The 19,190-nt window shown below is 36.1% G+C and overlaps 1 protein-coding gene across 3 annotated transcripts in view; it reads left to right on the top strand.

Annotated features, from left to right (window-relative positions):
* The window catches only part of LOC131077815 (ATP synthase subunit O, mitochondrial), an 84,848-nt gene that overhangs the window by 12,834 nt on the left and 52,824 nt on the right, over positions 1-19,190 (top strand). For all 3 annotated transcript variants that reach the window (XM_058015383.2, XM_058015381.2, XM_058015382.2), the window contains exons 3-4: positions 6,140-6,383; positions 15,895-16,007. In XM_058015383.2, coding sequence (XP_057871366.2) covers positions 6,140-6,383; positions 15,895-16,007 — 357 coding nt within the window. The remainder of the gene's footprint in view (positions 1-6,139; positions 6,384-15,894; positions 16,008-19,190) is intronic.

The following is a 19,190-nucleotide window of genomic DNA, read 5'->3' as shown; positions in this document are numbered from 1 at the left end:
ACTTAGTTATAATCCTTTAAACTTCAAATCACAATTATCTCATCTCTGCAATTATGAAACATGAAAACACAAACCACAACACACACTAGAACACCAGATTTACATGGAAAAACCTAAGAAGGGAAAAACCATAGTGAGAATTACATTCACAATTTGAAAACTGATTACAATGTTTTAGGTTCAAGGCATGCAAAAGATTTGCATTATTGAGACACACAATCTCAAGGCAAGATACAAAGAACTAGATAGGCTGCCAAAGGACTCGCCGTCTTCTGGCAGGTACAGGGGAATGATGAATTGAAATGAACAAGATCTCCTGATCATGAAATTGTCCTTGAACCACTGTGTCAAGCGAACAATACCATGACAAACATATCTCACTTCATTCACTGCCTCAAAACACTATCACATTGTAGATATGATCATCAAAGATCATCACAAACCGAAATTCACACGTTTGCTTCTTCACATACACTTGCATATCATTCACATCCAACTCACAACAATCCACACACCAATTCACACATCCACACTTCCATTTATACAAGGGTATACATTGAAATCTTCAATTAGGTTGGCCGCATACATAATATACATGAATTACATAAAGTCAGTTAATCGGACCAAAAACACACAATGTAGTCCACTCGAAGAAATAAAGAGGACCCAAATACATCTCAACACATCTTCCTAAGCCAATTACAATGAATCACACATGCTAACACTTCCTCCAAAGTCAACATCAAACGTAACGTGTAGAAAAACAATAAGGCGCGTTAACTTGTTGGCCTAAAAATATCACCCAATGCAAATTACTTAATGTGGATTTACACACGCTACAGTGAGACCCATATCAACCTTCTAACTCAACCTCTAATGCATGTCTAGACCAAAAGAGTATGATCCAAATAAGATAAAGCAACTAAGTCAGCCAGAGCCTAAAACAATCGACATCGCAAAGCACAAAACAACATAACTTCACTTGCTGATCAAACCAACACTAGAAATTTGAATTGGAACATTGCGCGAACCATATGGACATGTCCACCAAGCCACAATACTTGAATCAATACAGTGGTGCAATGCAGAGCATTCTCCAGACCAATCTTGATAGACAACCTCATTGTCAGCGAAGTGCCACCACCAACTTTATTGTCTGAGTGACTTGTTGTGCGTTCTGCACACACACCCTGACCTTAATGGGGACCCCCATGTGTGTCTGCACTTGTAGGAGAAAAAGAGCAATGAGAAGGGGGAAAGAGAAACAAGTCGCACTTTTTCGGCCAAATATCCGAATTCATAGGGTGCAAGGTTGAAATGGAATAGTGAAAATCGCGAATCAACCAAATCACTCGAAATAGGTAAAACATGCGATTTCATGCAAGACATTGGCCCAAATCGAACAAAATGAAGAAACCTCGATAAGTTGGAAGCTTCACACATAGCCGAGTTTCGGCCTAGGGCAAAACCCGACATTGCATTTCAGGTCGAAGCTAGTGAAATGCTAGGTAAAAAACCCTCTTCGCCTTCAAATATCCGACGTCTAAACCCATTTCGTGAGGATAAAAGACACAGGGAGATATAAAATCGCACATTTCTAACAAAATGGCCGAATTCCATAAAATGCGATTTTAGCATTTAGAACAAAGTTTGCCATTTTGATGAACTCTAAGCTGAAAATATTCAAAACAAAACCACGCATTTTGCTTCAGCATCCCGAATTTCATAAAGCAAATAGGGCAAAGTTGCACAATTTGATGTGAAAATGCAGAAGTTTGCAAAAACAAAGAAAATCGCACATTTGGGATAAAAAGTCCGAGTTTTATGAAGAAGGGCATTTAAAAACAAAGTTGCTAAAGAGTTGTGCGTTTTGATCATAAGGCTCGAGTTTAATTAAGTGAAAAAATGCACTTATGGAAAGTTGCGAGTTTTGGGCGAAATGGCCGAATTCCATGTTGAAGGCATCTAAGAACTCAAGGAAATGTTCGCCCATTTGACTGCAAAATACCCAAATTTGCAATTTAAGAGGGCATACTAAACGATACTAACCACAAAGTTGCGCATTTGTGCAAAGTATCCGAATTTTACCAAAACAAAGAAGTTCATGCAATTCATTTTAAATGTCGAGTTTGACAAAAGGCATTAGAAAGCCAAGAATGAAAAGCGACTAACAAATTCGGCTAACAAATTTACTCATCCTCTTCTAAAAATCTGAATTTTGTATTAAGAGGGAGGGCGAAATAGAAAAGATGCGACTTCTTCATGATTCGCAAGGAATAAAGTAAAGTCGCACTTTTTTAATAGAATATTCGAGGTTCATTTCGAGTCAAAAGGGGTCGCCAAAGTTCACCCCTTTCAAGCCAAAATGCCCAAATTTCACCAAGTAAAGAGGGTGTTTAAAGGACCGAATTTCATACTGGAGAAGAGGGGCATTTAAAGTTAAATTTAATATTTGTTAAATTAATTAATTTAATTTCAAAATGATTAATCTAGGTCAAAATTGATTGTTTGCAGATCAACAATGTCGAAAAGACTTGATCGCAATTAAAGCCGAAAGCGAAGATGCAAGAGCGCACCGCGATGAAGCACGAAGAAACGTGCCACCACTGAGCGACAAGTTGAAGTCCCAACAAGATTGAAGACAAAAGAGCACACAGAATGCTACAAAATATGCATTCTCAAAAATACACAGCTGAAATTAATTCTAGAAAGTCAGTTTGCAAAACTGAACTACTTTATTGTAAAAGGACTGCCTGTGGGCCCCATCTAATGTATTTAAAGTGAGGGGACACAGTTCAGTTATTTCCCAGCTACCTGATTGATCAAATTGATGTGAAATAGTGGTCGGTAGTTGGGAGGATAACTGAGGAGTAACTAGGCACGGGTTAAAAGTTGCCAAGTTCTAGAAGGCAGATTAGGGCCCTTGGATGCAATCAATCTTGGCCTTTGGTCCAATTTGTAAAATCTATAAAAGGCAGGATGCCTTTCATTATAAAGGGTTAGAACAGGTTAGATTCTAGCTAGACTTTGTTTATCTCTTGTAGAGGTTAGAATTAGTTAGATTATTAGGAGTAGCATAGAACTGCTGTAGAAATTGTTGTAATGGCAGCTGAAGCAAATATATGAACATTGAATATGGTGTTTGTTGTCTTTGTTTTCTTCTGGTTGCATGGTTTCCCTTCAGTTGGTTAGCTAGAGTTCAATGATTTTAATAGCAAAGTGTGAGGGTATTTGATGCATTTCAGGTTCATACCATTGGCGATCTGCTGATTGTAGGTCATCGTGCATTGTTAGCCCGAACCTTAAAACTATGCTTAGTTCAACTCTAGGTGTTTGTTTTAGGCTTCACCAGAATTGGGTGCCTAGATGAATCCCCATAGTCTGAAAATCCATTTATCTTTTGGAGCTTGCACCGTTCTTGTCGAGTTGTGAGGGTGTCTCTGGCAAAATAAGAACTAGTTTATCGAAATCTGTCTACTTACTGCATTAGTTGTTATCATCACTGTCCTTAGGTCTCCTGAACCCTATCTCTTTTGTTGTTTATTTTCCCAGCTTGAGAATCACAACATCAGTAGATGCGAACCAGCTTGTTGCAAACGTAAGGCCCCTTGTGTTACCAGCAAAACACATCAAACCGTTGAGCTATCCCACAGTCATGACTTGACATTTGGAACCTTGAGGTTGACCCCTTTGATCAACTAAAACAACATTAGGGATCCCCTATTTCAAGAGAGGATAGAATACTTAGCAAAACATTCTATTTTGTGTTGACCAGAGAGAGTTGGTTATCCGACTTTAGCCATGTCAACACGATTGAGGACTTGAAAACATGATAGTGCAACGTCCACCGAACGTAGACATTATATCCAGAACTGCAAGCCATCATTATTAAGAACCGGAGGAATGCAGAGCATTCTTTCTTAAGGACATTAAATACTTTTTCCTGCATATTGTAACTTCCACTACTGTAGCCTTCTAGAAACACTTCATAATCACTTATCATCACCACCAATTAACATAACAACATTTGAACACTCATTTTTGGACCATATACACCATCCGCACAATTGACTGATACCAACTTCCTCTTCACTTTTGACATCCGAAAACACAATCAAAGACAACACAAACTGTGTCATCAATGACAACACCAAACAAGTTTGACATCAATGACAACATAACTCAAGTTTCCAACAATCTCCCATTTTGTTATTGATGGCAACACTTGTACTAGCAAACAACAATAGCCTTTTTCAACTGTATCTCTCTCCCCCTTACTGTATTATTTTCCCCTTTCGACATCAAGGACAAAGGGCACAATACTTCAAACAATAACTCTCTCTTTCCCTTTCGGGTATAACTCTAATAACTGCAACACTCTGTCTAATAGGGCTATCTCTCTTCTGCAACCATTTTCCTGTAACCAAGAAACCACAACCTTCATTTCTCCCCCCTAAGAGTCCCTTTTGCAAATTAATGCTTCTGCACATGGCAGCTGGTGTTGTTATTGGTTGATAGTTGGATAATATGTTTCTTTATTTACAAGTAAAATAACTTTTAACAACACCCATGCATTTAAAGGCATCTCATTGTTGAGAGTAAATGTTATGATTTTTGTAGAGTTCCAAATTCTCTCTTTAAATTTGTAGCTCACAAGTGAAGTGCTTTACTTAAGTCATTGTCAGAACTGTGTGTAAGCTGGCTTTTTGGTGCAAATTTTACATTTTTCTCTAGCAATATTGTCTGTAATGGTTTTCTTGAGCAAGGAGAAGAGCTTGGAGTCTATACAAGAATAGTCTGCCATGATGGAACATCTAACCTAGTTATTGAAATATCTGAAGGAAACAATTCCAAACGGCTTCTCAACATGGAGAGCAAATGTTATGATTTTTGTTAGTTTCCATTTATAGAGTTCCAGTTTCTCTCTTTAAATTTGTCCCTCACAAGTGAAGTGCTCCTGTTAAATCACTATTAGAAATTTGTGCATAAGCTGGATTTTATTGCTGACTTTACATTTGTTTTTTTAAATTTTGTCTCTGATGGTTTTCTTGATCAAGAAGAAGAGCTTGGGGTTTGGAAAAGTATAATCTGTCTTAATTGAATGTCTAACCTGCTTGTAGAAATATGTGAAGTCAATGATTTTCATTTGACTCATATATATTATAGATTGCGCTGAATGGTCCATTTAAATCTTGTCTCACATCCTTTGATTAAATAAAAGCATCACTGTTCGCACAAAACAAGCAGAAAAATTCAGTGTACCATTCACTATTAGAGCTGGGGTGATGTAATAACAAAGATGGTTTTTGTTTCTTTATTCTTAGGACCAACCCTGAATGTTCAGTGAGTTTGTTGTCTTGGAGTCTTGTAAGTTGTAGCTGTTGAATGGCATGAAACATCAATTCAGTCAAACTTATCATTTGAGTTTAAGCGGTTGAGCTGACTATGGAAATAGTCTTTGAACAGAATTATAAACCCTTAAGTTTATTTTTCAATTTTTAGGCAGCATATCTTGAAGATTTCAGAGAAGCATGCTGTATAGAGGGGTTTCTAAGAAGCTCCCGTTACTTTGACTAGAATTCACAAGTTTAAATGAAGTTTTCAAATTTTTTTCCCTAAGCTGGTGCTTCTGTAAAAAAATGATTTCACTTTTTGATCTGATTTCTACAGTGAAACATTTATCATGGAAATGTGCACTGTATTTGAATTCAAACTATCAAAGTGTATGTATGATTGGAGACATTTTTTTCAAGCAATTTTGTTTATGGCTGAATAAATGGAACTATTATATGTACCATTTAGTTGCGATGTTGTGGTCTAATTGATGCAGATATCATCTTTATGTAAAAAATAATGGTCATGATATCTGCTCTATATTATCAGCCTAGAATGGTTTCTACTAATTTTGTTCTAATCATCAACCTTAATTTTTAATTGTTTTTATTTGAATTTATCTCCCTTAAAATTTTTGTTTTTCTAGAAAGTAATGGCAATGTCGCATTATATAGTGTTAGTTTTTCACTTTTGATCAGTATCAAAGTTTGTTTCTTAGTTTGCTTCAGTGATGGAAGATATTTCAATAAGCATTTCTTGCTCTCTCATCTACTTTGAGCCTTACTTTTTGTTCTTATGATCCCAGGTTCCCATTCCTATGTATGGAGTAACAGGAAATTATGCCTCTGCACTTTATATTGCTGCAGTGAAAGCTGACAAGTTGGAGGCTGTGCAATCAGAGCTGAAGAGTATCATGGAGGCTTCCAAAGCCAGTCCAGCTTTTCAAAATTTTATGAAGGATTTGTCTATACCAAGCAAAATCAGAGTGAAGGCTGTGACTGAAATATTTCAAGAAGCAAGATTTTCAGATATAACTAAGAATTTCTTGGGTACAAATAGTTGATGCTATTTCATGATTTACTATTGCAATAGGTTTATTTACTGATTAGACAAAGCTTTGAATAGGTTGTAATAAATTATTCATGTTATCGTAACTGAAGTTAGAACCTCAAATCAGCGAATTGGTTTATGGCAATCAATGCTATTCATCTTGTTTAAAGATAGGTGAATACTGGTGTTGGAAAGATTGCAACAAGGATGCAAATGTTTGTCTTGCTAGTGTTTCAAACTACGTTGAAGCTTGATAATGAAACTAGGGAATGCAGAAGGAAGCAGTTCCATATGAGACTGGAAGGATATACAATCTTAAATTATGAGAGGATTAGAAGATAATACTCAAAGCTTATTATAGTAGTAGAAACGAGTGGTACTTGGAGGAAAAAGTGATAATAGCGGAAGTGTGGAAGAGCAGAACTGAAAATAGTGAAAATTATAATGATGGAAACGCTTTGAGTGTCATTATAGCTGCTTAGACACCTATATTGGTGTTGAAAGGAAATGGAGAGATAACCGATATAAGAGAAGCTATGCTAAATATATTAGAATATTTAATTATATTTTAGTCACCTATATTTAGTTCCTTGTTTAATGGTCATTTAGCTTTTTAGTTAATTAGCTTTTAAGCTTTATTTAGCATTTAGCTTTTAAGCTTTATTTAGCGTTTAGCTTTTTAGTAGTTCACTTTAAACGACTTTCTTAATTTAGAACATCGTCTTGTAATCTCTATATATACGTTTGTATATTGTTGAATAGATTATCTGATTATTGAATCATTCATTCAATTTATTTTTCAAAATAGATTATAGAATCCACAATACAACAAAATGTAAACAATGGCATCCACAATTTTGGCGGAATATATTTTGGGAAACACCTTCGAGAAAAAACCAGCAAAATATACATCCACTCGATAATATTAACAATATAATGTTGTTTACACTATAAATAGGTTTCTTTAATGCCGATTCAATATCTTAGTCTGGTTGATCAAATTTTGGAAGTATGTACCTGCCATAAAAAACCTTTTGGGATCATCTCTTTTGTCGATCTAAAGTCTCGCAGACATGGGGTCAAAACTGACCAAACGATATTTCACCCCTTTCAAATATAGGGCTGGATCTCAGAATTGAGAATTCGTCTGGGTCATATGACTGGAAAAGTGACCCATTCATTCCTGATAATAGTTGAGTCAAGAAGATGAGAAACCAAGCTGGTGTAGGGGGAAGGGAGTGGAATACAGAGCATCCGACCGAGGCAATAAATATGTACCTGCCATTAAAAACCTTATGTAAACACAAAGCCGTATGCTTGCTTTTAGGCACAAGGAATCTAGAAATAACCAAGTGATTTGCAATACCATGGACCCAAATCCAAGCATCCCATTCCATGAATGCAAATCTAAGTGCTGCATGTAGATACATGTAAATGCTCCTTACACCTGGCTGTTTTTAACTGGCCAAAGATGCGTTTTTTAATGCAGTCTGAATATAACTTCAGCAGCTCCTATAACTTCATAATCAGCAACAACAGCCATGTGTAGTAGAAGTAGACGAAGAAAATGAGAAACCCTTTTCGTGATTTGCGGCGAGTAGGGAAAATCGTGTTGCATGAAAAAAGAAACAAATTGGCGCATGCAAATACAAAGATAAAATTCAGGATTTTGCCTTGAAAAAATATTTGATTTTGTGTAATCAATTGGCTTGCGATTCTCCTTTGAAATAAACCCTCAACCGTCAGACAAAAGGCCTTGATCTTCAAATACAAACACAAACCCACGTGAACCACTGCTTTTTTGAGAAATGACACAATTTTATTTGTAAAAAAATCGCTAAAAAAACTTCTGAATAATACTCAAGGAAAAACAGCGAAAAAAAGGTTGTCTGACTTTGATACCATGAAATCGTAATTGATTGATTTGAACAAGGAGACGAAAGACTCCCTAAATAATAAATTACATAACGATTTTACTAAAAGAAACTATCGTGAACAAAAGAGCAGAAATAGAAATTAACTAACTAATATAAAACAATTAAATGACCATTAAATAATACATCAATTACTTTAATATTAAGGTTGAACTGAACAACACTTGAACTCGAGTTCCTTCAATAGCAAAAGAAAACCAAAGATAAAATGCAATTAAGAGGAAGAAAGCTACACCAAGACTGAGTAAACAAAAACTATGAGCAGGTTTTTTAAGGAAAGCCAGGATGCTCCTACATCATATTCCCTGTTTATTTTATTTGAGCTTTCTTTATAGATGACATTATTAAAATATCCATTTGCTAAGGTATGTTTTATTCTTACTTCTCAAACATCCATTTGCTAAGAAACATCTATCAATTCTTGAATACCATGCTATGGGGGCTTGTTTCAAGCCATATGATACTCTTTGCCCCTTGTAAATGTATGTTTCTTTGTTAACTTATTCAAATCCTCATGGCTGATCCACTTAAATTCCTCTTGATTGTATCTATTCAAATTGTACTCTTGACATCTAATCGATGTGCTTTCCATCCTTTCTGGGTTACCAATAAATATATCAATCTTACAATGTCATACCCTGCAATGGGTGCATGGCTATATTCATAATTTATACCATACTTTTCAGTATATCCTTTTGCAACCAATGTAGCTTTACATCTTTCTATGATACTATTACTCTTTTACTTTGCCTTGTGAAACCTTTTAGTTCGTGTCATCTTTTTGCCTGTTGGTAGCTTTACAAGCTTCCAATTGCCTTTTCAAACTTAGTAGGTTCCATCTCAATACTCTATTCATGTGTAATTAACCAATTTGTCATTGTCATCAATATTTCTAACTTGATTTCATGTCAATATTGTTTCAAAATTCTGATCTACCATTAAATTTAGAGGATGAGTTTGAATTACCTTCTTATTTTGTGTAATTAACTTGAACTTGATGTATATCTTGCACTTTCAGCTGTTTCTTTTTCTTTCTTCAAATGATCTTCATAGACTTGTATTGCATCAAATATAACATCTCTTGAAATAATTCTCGTCCTACCTTGATGGTAATAAACCTAGTAGGTTTTTTCTCTACACTATATCTTGTAAATATGTTACACTCTTTGGATTTAATTTCTTTCTTTTCTCATCTTCTATGTGAACATAATCTAAGCAATCAAATGCTTTCAAGTGTGCTACTATACTTTTCCTCTACACAAAGCTTCATACAATGTCCTAAGCAATGGCGTTAACTGTTGGAATCAAGGAACACTGAGAGGGGGGGGTGTGAATCAGTGTTTTGCAATTTTTAACTTTGTTAACTTGCTCTTTCAACCACTTGATGCAAATGAACAAAAGGAAAATGCAGGAACATAAAGCAATCAGCAACAACACCATTACACCAAGATTTTTACGTGGAAACCCGGTTAAGGGAAAAACCATTGAGGGGATGAACCTACAATATAAATATACTCTGCAAAAGTATAAAAATATTACAATGAGAATACACATGCATTCAGGCACACTGCCTAGAGCTCACTTCTCAAAATATAAATGGCTACAACCCTAGGAAGACTCATTGTCTTACAATATCTTTTACAAAAGATAATTGGAATGTCTAAATTGAAAAATAGCATCTACAAATGCCAAGGTACAGTTCCGGTTAAGCACAAAACACTTAATCTCTTGCTGCTCTGCTACACTGCTCTGTTTTGTTGATCTGCAATATTCCGGAGCACAAATCCTTCACTTGTGCACATGAAATTGGGCACAATCGATCACAAACACTTTTCATACAGACACCAATATCCAAAATGATCATATCCATTGGTCTTATATATGCGCAACATGAAATTAGATCTTCTACATGTTGGCGTCGAGAACACTTTATAAATAATGAAACGTTATACCAAGTCGGCTCAATTCACAATGCATATGCAGACCAAAAAGAATTGTGCACACGCTACCAAAATTGTCTAACAACACGCCACAACAACATAATTGAGCACAAAAATAAATCCACATAATCCACACAATGATTATTTACATAATACTGCTAAACTACTCTATCAAATTGAGAACCAACACATCGGATCATCTAATTCAACCTTCAGTCAACACCGGATGCCACAGACTTGTAATATGGTAGATAACACATGTATAATACTTCCTTGAGATCCGCAACACAAGATATAAACATGTATTGAAGTGCGGATCGATCAACCTGTTTTCTATCAAATACTTTGTTTTCCAGTTTGCTGGACTTTACCAAAATCAATCACTCTTTCGATATGAACAAATTGAGCTACGTGGATGGGTGCATTAGCATTAGTTGCCATCAATGACAACATTGGTTCATCTATGCAATGTCTCTTGCCAACAATTAACTGCTTCTGGCCAAAACTTTTTGTCCATACCCATTTCTTACAACATTCTTCATAATGATTCTATTATTGTTATATCTTTTTCTTTTGCCACACCATTTTGCTGCAATGTATAAGGCAGTATCAACTTTCACTTGATTCCATTTGCACAAAATTAATTAAATTTTTTTTAACAAAATTCACCAACTCTATTTGTTCTAAAACACTTTATGGTATCTTATACTTTTTTTTTTACCATTGCCCTAAACATTTTGAATGTTTTTTTTTTTGGTCAGTAATAATTGATTTTATTAAGAAAGCGGGTTTTGAATTGGCCTGAACCAGTTGGGGCTACATCTAGGGAGCCCCTCCCCATAAGACTGACCATAAACAAATCATTGATTACGTTGCTGGTTTAACACCCCCTCCTCCTGAGAACCCAGTACCCTGCTTATGTTCTCATCTCTGACTGTCCTGTCCTTCTTCCTTTTCACCTCAATCCATCCTTCCTCCCTTGTATTCTCTAGTGACTTCAAGTTGGAATCGCCCAACATTACCCTCCCCCCTTCCTCCAGGCGCTGTTAAACAGATTGGTTCATAGCAATTACCTCTATGTCAAACCCCAACTTACAAACATCTTTCACTGCATCCTCTTGGACCTCGGCCTTACTCTGCTTTGCTTTCCCATTCTTTAAAGAACCTAGAATGCCCTTGAACTCTGTCTCCTTGACATTGAGAGCATTCTGCTTACCACACGAATCGTGGGGAGTGTTGTCATTCACCACCACCTTCTCAACCCTGTACTGGTGAGGAGCCACCTCCTTCCACCATGAAGCTGGTCTCTCTACTACGAAGCTGCTCTCTCTACTACGAAGCTGCTCTCTCTACTCTACGCCTGTCACAGGCAGTAGCAATGTGCCCAGTTTTAAAGCATCGCCTACATCTAAAGGGGACCCCTTCAAAGTCCACTAGTTGAATCCAGCTGCCTCTTGATGATTTCAAAGAGATCTTCGAAAGAAGATCATTGGATACATCCATCTCAACGAGAATCCAGGCAAAAGTAGTATGCATCAAATTAAGAGAATCATCATCAGTCATTAGAAAAATACCTAAAGAGTTACCGATAGCCTCAAAGCATGAATCAAACCAAAACAACATTGGGAGATTAGGAAGCCCGACCCAGATAGGAATCCAATCAAAAGATTCCAGAGCTGGATTAAAAGTCGGATGCCATGGTTTCAGCATCAATGAATGGCTATCCTCCCAACACCATTGGTTGTCACAAAAGATTTTGTTCCTGTCCTTCTCAGTTTCAAAAACTACCACAAAAAAACCTCTTGCATGCGGGTAGATCTGAATACAACCCTCTACAATGGGATCCCAGTTCGCCGAAATCCACTTATGCATGTCTCCCAAACTCGGCCATAATCCTTTGAAACGCCCAATAAGCCCTAGCACAGAAAAAACCCTTTCATTTTGGTCCACCTCCTTCTCCACCTCCTCTGTCATATTAACTATGATAGGCTCAACCAGCTTTGATCCATTCAGAGATGACTGCCCAGCCGAAGTCTCGGCTCTGTGAGACAAACCCTCTCCTTGTCTCTCAGACAGAATCGACTTCCCATACGGCCCACAATGACTCTTTTCCCCCTTAGCACCACCTTTCTCTGCAATTTTACTATTAGGGGGGCATGGTCCCAGACCACGCCTCACATCTAAACCCCCATCTCTGCCATCATAGGAGACACAGGAGCCGTTGTAGACCAACCCCAATCCACCGTTTTGGGCATGATTGGAAACTTAATCAGTTGCAATGCGCCCAAAACCATCACTTGCAACTGAAACCCAAGAAGTGCGTCCTTCACGTGAGGAAACAACAGCAGGCGAAAAGCATGGCTTCCAAACCCTAGCTTCCGGAGCCCTTCGCAGCGACATCCCTAAAAGCTGACCACCCAACAGTTAACATTTTGAATGTTGTGAAAGTATCACGTTTATTCTTAATAATAGAAATCTATATGTATCTAGTAAAATCCGCAATGAATGTAATCATGTGGTGCTTCATACCTATGCTTTCCTTTGACATAGGACTGCACAACTTTGAATGAATAAGATCCAATATCTGATTTTCTGCACTGTGAGGAAACCAGCCTCTATGGTGTTTTCCAAGTGCACAATCCAAGTGCACAATCCAAGTGCACAACACTTGCACACTTCCTTTCCTAATATGCTTGAATATTTGGTGACCCATGTATCATATTCTTGAATTATTTGGATAAAACATATGTAATACCTAAAAATTAAGATGTCCATACTTCAGGTGCCATAACCAATCTGAATATTTAACAATAGCATAATAAAAAAAATGTTTTTCTTGTTTTTGATTCTCAACGGGAACATTTGATTCATTGTCATCTTTGTAGTGACTATTATCTTTCCATAAATAGCACAAATTTAATCAGCATATACATGTTCAAGTTGTCTCTCATCTAGCTGATCACATGCATTAAATTATCCTTAATTTTGGTGAGTGGTATGCATAGACAGTTTCTGCTTTTTCTTGTCTAGTGTTGATATCCAGTTTTCCTTTACCATAAACTTCAAGCGTTTTATTTCCACTGATACAGACCAAGATTAGGCACCTAGTGAAGGGCGTCTAATCCTAGCACCTACACATAAACACACCCACAACTAGTGGTCTAGTCAGACCTGGCAATAACTTGCAGTCCTAGACACACATTGTGCAAATGAGAACAAGAAACAATTTTCTTTATTATTCAAAATTCGAATCTTCTACTTGCCTCGGAGACTTCCTGTCCAGCAATAGTGGCTTGCAATATTCTTCTCAACTACACATAAATGTTTAAGAAGGCTTCAACGAAGCCATGCAGGTAAAATTTCTGCCCTTCCTCAACCTCTCTTTGTTATACATACAATTGGCTTGTTCATCAGCCAACACTACAACCCTATCTTACATTGTACTAGCTATCCATCTTGAACTAGGAAGGAAGATATCCTCTTGTTACTCTTTTGTATTCCTTCTATCTTCTCACAAGCTCGAGTCTTTCTTTTTCTTGTGATGCTCTTTTGTATTTTGTTTGAGGCTTTATGTATATCTTCTCAACCGGTGTGTTCACCATATTTGAGGCACAAGGAGTGGAATGACAGAGAGAGCCTCTGGTTGACAGATGTTGGATTCATCATAAATGACTTGTTGGATGGAAGCTAACATTTATCACTTATTAGAATATTCCAAAGTTTGTAATCTTAGAAAACTCTATGACAACTTCTAGCAGTTTTCTTTTTGTTGCTATCCAAATCCCCACATTCCTTTGTCACTTGAACTTCTTATTGGTCCCCTCTCTACTATCTTCTAACCTTAAATTTTTTCGTTTTGACATGTCCCTCTCACAGCCCTTTCCCTCAAGTATTGTCTTTCTATCCCCAGTCCCACTGCAATTTTGTCCCTGCTTTTCTTAATTGCAATATAATTTCCAAAGCATCAAATGAGACCCCCATAGGGAAAAAGACAATACTTTTTAATTAGGGCAAAGGAAAATGACAGACTGGACAATATCATACGAAACAGTAATAAAAAGTGAACCAGAAGCAAGTATTTGAAGGATGTTGTTCGCAATATCACTACACTATTTTAAATGGACAAGGTCTGTTTTAGTGACACATAGGTCATTTAAATTTTGTGAGAGCATCAAATTTAGAGGATGCATTAAGTGGATTCAATACATGGCACCAGAAATGGGTATAACTTCATAATTTAATGGTATCCACACATCAAATGCTCTACATTTAATGTCTAAATATTGCTTTGAATCTTGACCAACATACTCATAGAGAAATTTAATGCTCCTTGTTGTCCACCTCAACGTGGGCGTTTAAATACATCAAATGATTACATGATCCACAATGAATGCCCTTTCTCCTCAGTTGTGCAGATTCTCATCAAAGCTAAGGAATTCTAATAAAAAACATTTCTTTTTATCAAATACTTATGGTACCTATTTACTTCCCATCATTCATAAGACACAAGGTGGAGAAAAATGAGCACATAGCTTAATATGGTAATGACAAACTGTAGCATCCAATATATGACAATTGGAGTTACAGAGATTACGTAATGATTTCTGCATGCCTTTATATGATTTCTCTAAGAGTCACATCATTCATAAACCAACCTCCTTAAATGACATTAAAACTCACAAAGCATATTATGACCCAAAAAAGGTTATAAAGCTGTTGAAATTTACAAAACTCAAGATTTGAAATTTACAAAATTCAAGATGGTTTTGGCCTTCTCTTTGCTGATATATCTTTCTAGAAGCCTCTTGAGTTAAGAATATCGCCAGCATGCAGAAATTCTCACCTCGAGGCTGTCATGTTTGTGAGATTGCTTTTGGTTGAATGCCAAACTAGGGTCAATGAAGACACCTCTTTCATCAACTATGTCCAATACAAAATTCCGGAAAGTTATTCTTCACCATTCACCATGGCCAAACCAAAACTCCTCAAAACTGTCTTTTATGTTGCCCAAAGATCTCAGTGAATGAAGCTGAACATTCTTGAGCAAGTCTTTACAAGATCTGTTGGGTTCTCTTTACCTGCCACTAGGTCCAATGGCCACCTGAATCTAGCCATATTGCTCATAGCCATACCTTTTCTTTCATATTTTTTGTACCCGTACCTTTTCTCTCACCGGTCCTTTTCTCATGAGAAACCCTTATTTTGCAAGCCCTCAGTATGCCATCACTAAGACAGTCACTAACGTTTAAACCTATAGAGCTGTTTGTAGGTTTTCCTGGTTTGTTTTTATGTATTATAGTTCTTCTATGATATTATCTGTTGCTATTCTATGCTAGCTGTAACTTAAGAAATTTTGTAGTATTACATACTACCAATATAATCTGCCTTATTTATTGTGTGTTTGAAAGCATAAATTGGCAGTCTTTTATTTCCATAGTGATCAAAATGTATCTCAATTGCTGGTGGAGCAAAACTGTATTAGCAAGGAGGTGTGAGTTTTATGACTATCAATGTAATATTTGCACATTATCTCCAAAATCATTTTGATACTCGATGAAATCATTGATACTGTTCTTTTGTTGGTGATATGCTGGATTTAGAGTTCTTATGTTATATTTTATGTTTCTCTTACTTAGCTACTGTGGCTGAGCATGGGAGATTGAGACTACTTGAAGGCATTCTTAAGAAATTCAAAAGATTGACCATGGCTCACTTTCGGGAAGTAGATGTGATTGTGACAACTGCCATTGTAAGTATCAAATACTTTTCAGCCTTATATTGTAACAAGTAGTTAAATTTGTCGTTTTATTTGATCTACACTAAAATTGTTCGGTATGAAACAATTTATGGCTCTTTTACATGTTTAATATGCAAGTAGGTCAATGGCTGGAGAGTGTAATGTACATTCATAGATGTATTTTTATTGCTGAAATGGATTCATGTATTTCATTGTATAGGAATTAATTTTTGACGTAGATTAATATCATTTTTGCATGATTTAACATACACGTTTTGCCCTATTCAAAAGTTGAACAGATATTGGAATGCATAACCATATCTACTCAAAATGGTCATTTATATTTCCTCACCTAGATTATTAGAATGGTAAGGTTTAGTTCCTTGGGGTTCAACTACAAGTCCAAAACATTTAAGATGTTTTGGTGAGAGGGGCTTAATCAATCCAACTTCAATCTCAAATTCGAATCAAAGTCGCATTGCAAATACTCTCGAGAATGCCTATAAATAATGCATATTGATTTAAGTCTATAGGGTACACAGAACAATGTAGTAATTTTATGAGTTGGATGTTGTGAAGGGGCAGGATGTTCCTGCCTACTTTTTCTAAAAAAATATCTGGAGATACCAGGGTGTCCCCAGCAAAGGGGGACGTTTGGGGAATGCTCTTCTTTTTAGTTTTTCAGCAATTCATAGGTGACGTCAGTGAATCCTGTGTGTTCTTTTGTTGAAAATAAAAACGAAGAAACTCTTGTTTAAAAAATGTAAACAAACATGAAAAGGTGGGTCCTCACCCTAAAAGATTCCTAAAAGCCAAATTGAAATGTATTTTTTTCCTTTTTGCATTTATCTATTCTTACTTATGACTCCTCAAATTGTAACATTGATTGACAAAGTATTAACCATGACTCATATTGAGTACTATTTAAAATTTCAACTTATTTCAGTTTGTTTAAGGCTTTTTTAGTTTATTTATACTCTAAAAATTCAGACACTAAAATTATATGTAATTTTAATAGCTGTCCCTATTGGTTCCAAAATTTGGATTTTTATGCCATTCCTAAAATCATGTCCCCTATTCTGAAAGCTTAGAGAAACATTGGTCCACCAATGTTGGGGCCATTTAAATGAAATAAAATCAGGTTAGTAGTTCTTAAATAATTCTAGAATGATGTCATCATTTGGGCCGTGTTTTAGTTGTAAGTTGGGGGCTCGAAGTTTTCTCTATGGTGAATTCGCTTGATGAGACAACCTCTATTTTTGAGGCCATGATTGAGGGGCATACTTTAAAAAACTTGTGAGTTACTTACAGATTGACATTTATGTAAAATTTGGCTATGGATCCACCCAAGATAAAAAAGAGCCTCTATCTACCCAAAAGAGGCCTCCAAACTAGAATTCTGCACTAAAACGTGAGAATCTACAAATTTTGGATATTCCATGCATCAATATCAGAACATAATTGCTGCATCATGAAGTAGGTAGAAAAATCTTAATAGTGAGGGGTCATGGTGAGGAGTCAAAGATGGGTTCAGGAAAGCTTGTTGGTGCCACGTTGACATTTCTTTATGCCAAATTGATCGAATATCCCTTTGGATGGAATATGCTCCCAAGATTTCAAAACCAAGTTTCTGGGACAGGGGATGGGGGTTATGTGTTTCCCGGATGGTGATTTTTTTCCCCAATTTTGGGGATGGCTTGGGAATGACAATGGGGATGGCTATATAAAAATAGGGAAAATTAAAATTTATAGGGAAATTTAAAATATCCATATGAAAACATGGATAAAGCATGCACATATACATTATATAAGCTTAACATATAAGAACTAGTGGAGTTCTTATGTCAAATTTGTGTTAAATTGAGAGTCAAAGTCAAATTGATTATAGAATTCATCGTCAAAATTCATTGTCAAGATGCAGAATTTATGCGGACGTGGACACTTGAAAAAAAAATAGGGGATACGTCCTCGGGTAATGTAGATTAAAAATTGTTTATTTGAAGTTGGAAATGTCTAGTTTGAACACAAAAGTTTGGACCCTAATAGTAGAGGTGGTTTAAAAGTTATCATAGAGCTAGTTTGTGAGCTATAGGGGCTGGATTTGAATTTTGCCAAGTGGTGTAGATTAGTGAGGGTGGTATTGACTTCCCAATGGGTGTTATGGGTTGTGGACAAGTTATAAAGGCCATTGATAGATTGTATTATGATTCTTAGGATGCTTGTACTTTTCCAGTTATCTATTAAGATGCTTGAACTTTACATGGATTTGGGGGGGGGGGGTACCACCTCTTAAATTTTGTAAAAAAATCTTATAAAATACAAAGATTCCTTGCATGCTAAGACACACTAGTGGATATTCTGCTTGTGCGTTCTAGGGTGGTTGGATAGATATTTTTTGGACATGGAGCTCGATGTCAATTGCAGTTTGGCAAAAGTGGGATTTGGAGTTTTGGCTCTTAGCAACAGTGGGGTTTGGAGTTTGGGTGCAATATCTTCCAGTTATTTTGTACATGGTTGTAACAATGGGTAGTAAGAATGGCTCGTTCAAAGGCAAATATCACAAGCAAACTTGCATGATCACGGATATGGATACAACTGTTTTTCAAGATCTTTTAATATGAATATGACAATCATATTTGTAAATATATAATACTATTGTTATCTCACAAAAATAAGCTTACAAATAATTAAAATAACTTTCAAATTTAAATCTAAAAAAAACTAAAAATATATAAAATTTTAAATATTACAAAAATAATATATATATATAAAAATGAAATTAATAAATAATTTTAGGCTTGACATAATAAAATAAAATGAAATGTATTTAAAGATGGAAAACATAAAACAAATTAGGTGTTAGTAGCATGGGTTCAGAGTTTATGGGTGTATTAAACAAATTGTAAAAATAATACGTGCGGTAGATGCCGCGTGTATCACAAAAGTTGGAGAAAGTGGAAAGAGCAAAACTCCCCCCCCGCGCCCCCCCCCATCCCATTATTTGACCTAAGAGTGACTATGGGACATCTTGACTCTTTCTATTAAGACCTCAAACTTCTGAAGTACAGTAAACACATCTGATTTCTGTCTAAGAAAGTACACCCACATTTTATGTCCTAAATCATCAACAAAAAGTAAGAAATACCTGGACCCAGTAACAGAAGGTGTATTCATTAGTCCACATTCATCAGCGTG

The sequence above is a fragment of the Cryptomeria japonica genome, chromosome 10 (assembly GCF_030272615.1).
Source record: "Cryptomeria japonica chromosome 10, Sugi_1.0, whole genome shotgun sequence".
In the NCBI taxonomy this organism is placed as follows: Eukaryota; Viridiplantae; Streptophyta; class Pinopsida; order Cupressales; family Cupressaceae; genus Cryptomeria; species Cryptomeria japonica.
The sequence above is the reverse complement of the archived record's forward strand: the minus strand, read 5'-3'. Positions and strand labels throughout refer to the sequence as shown.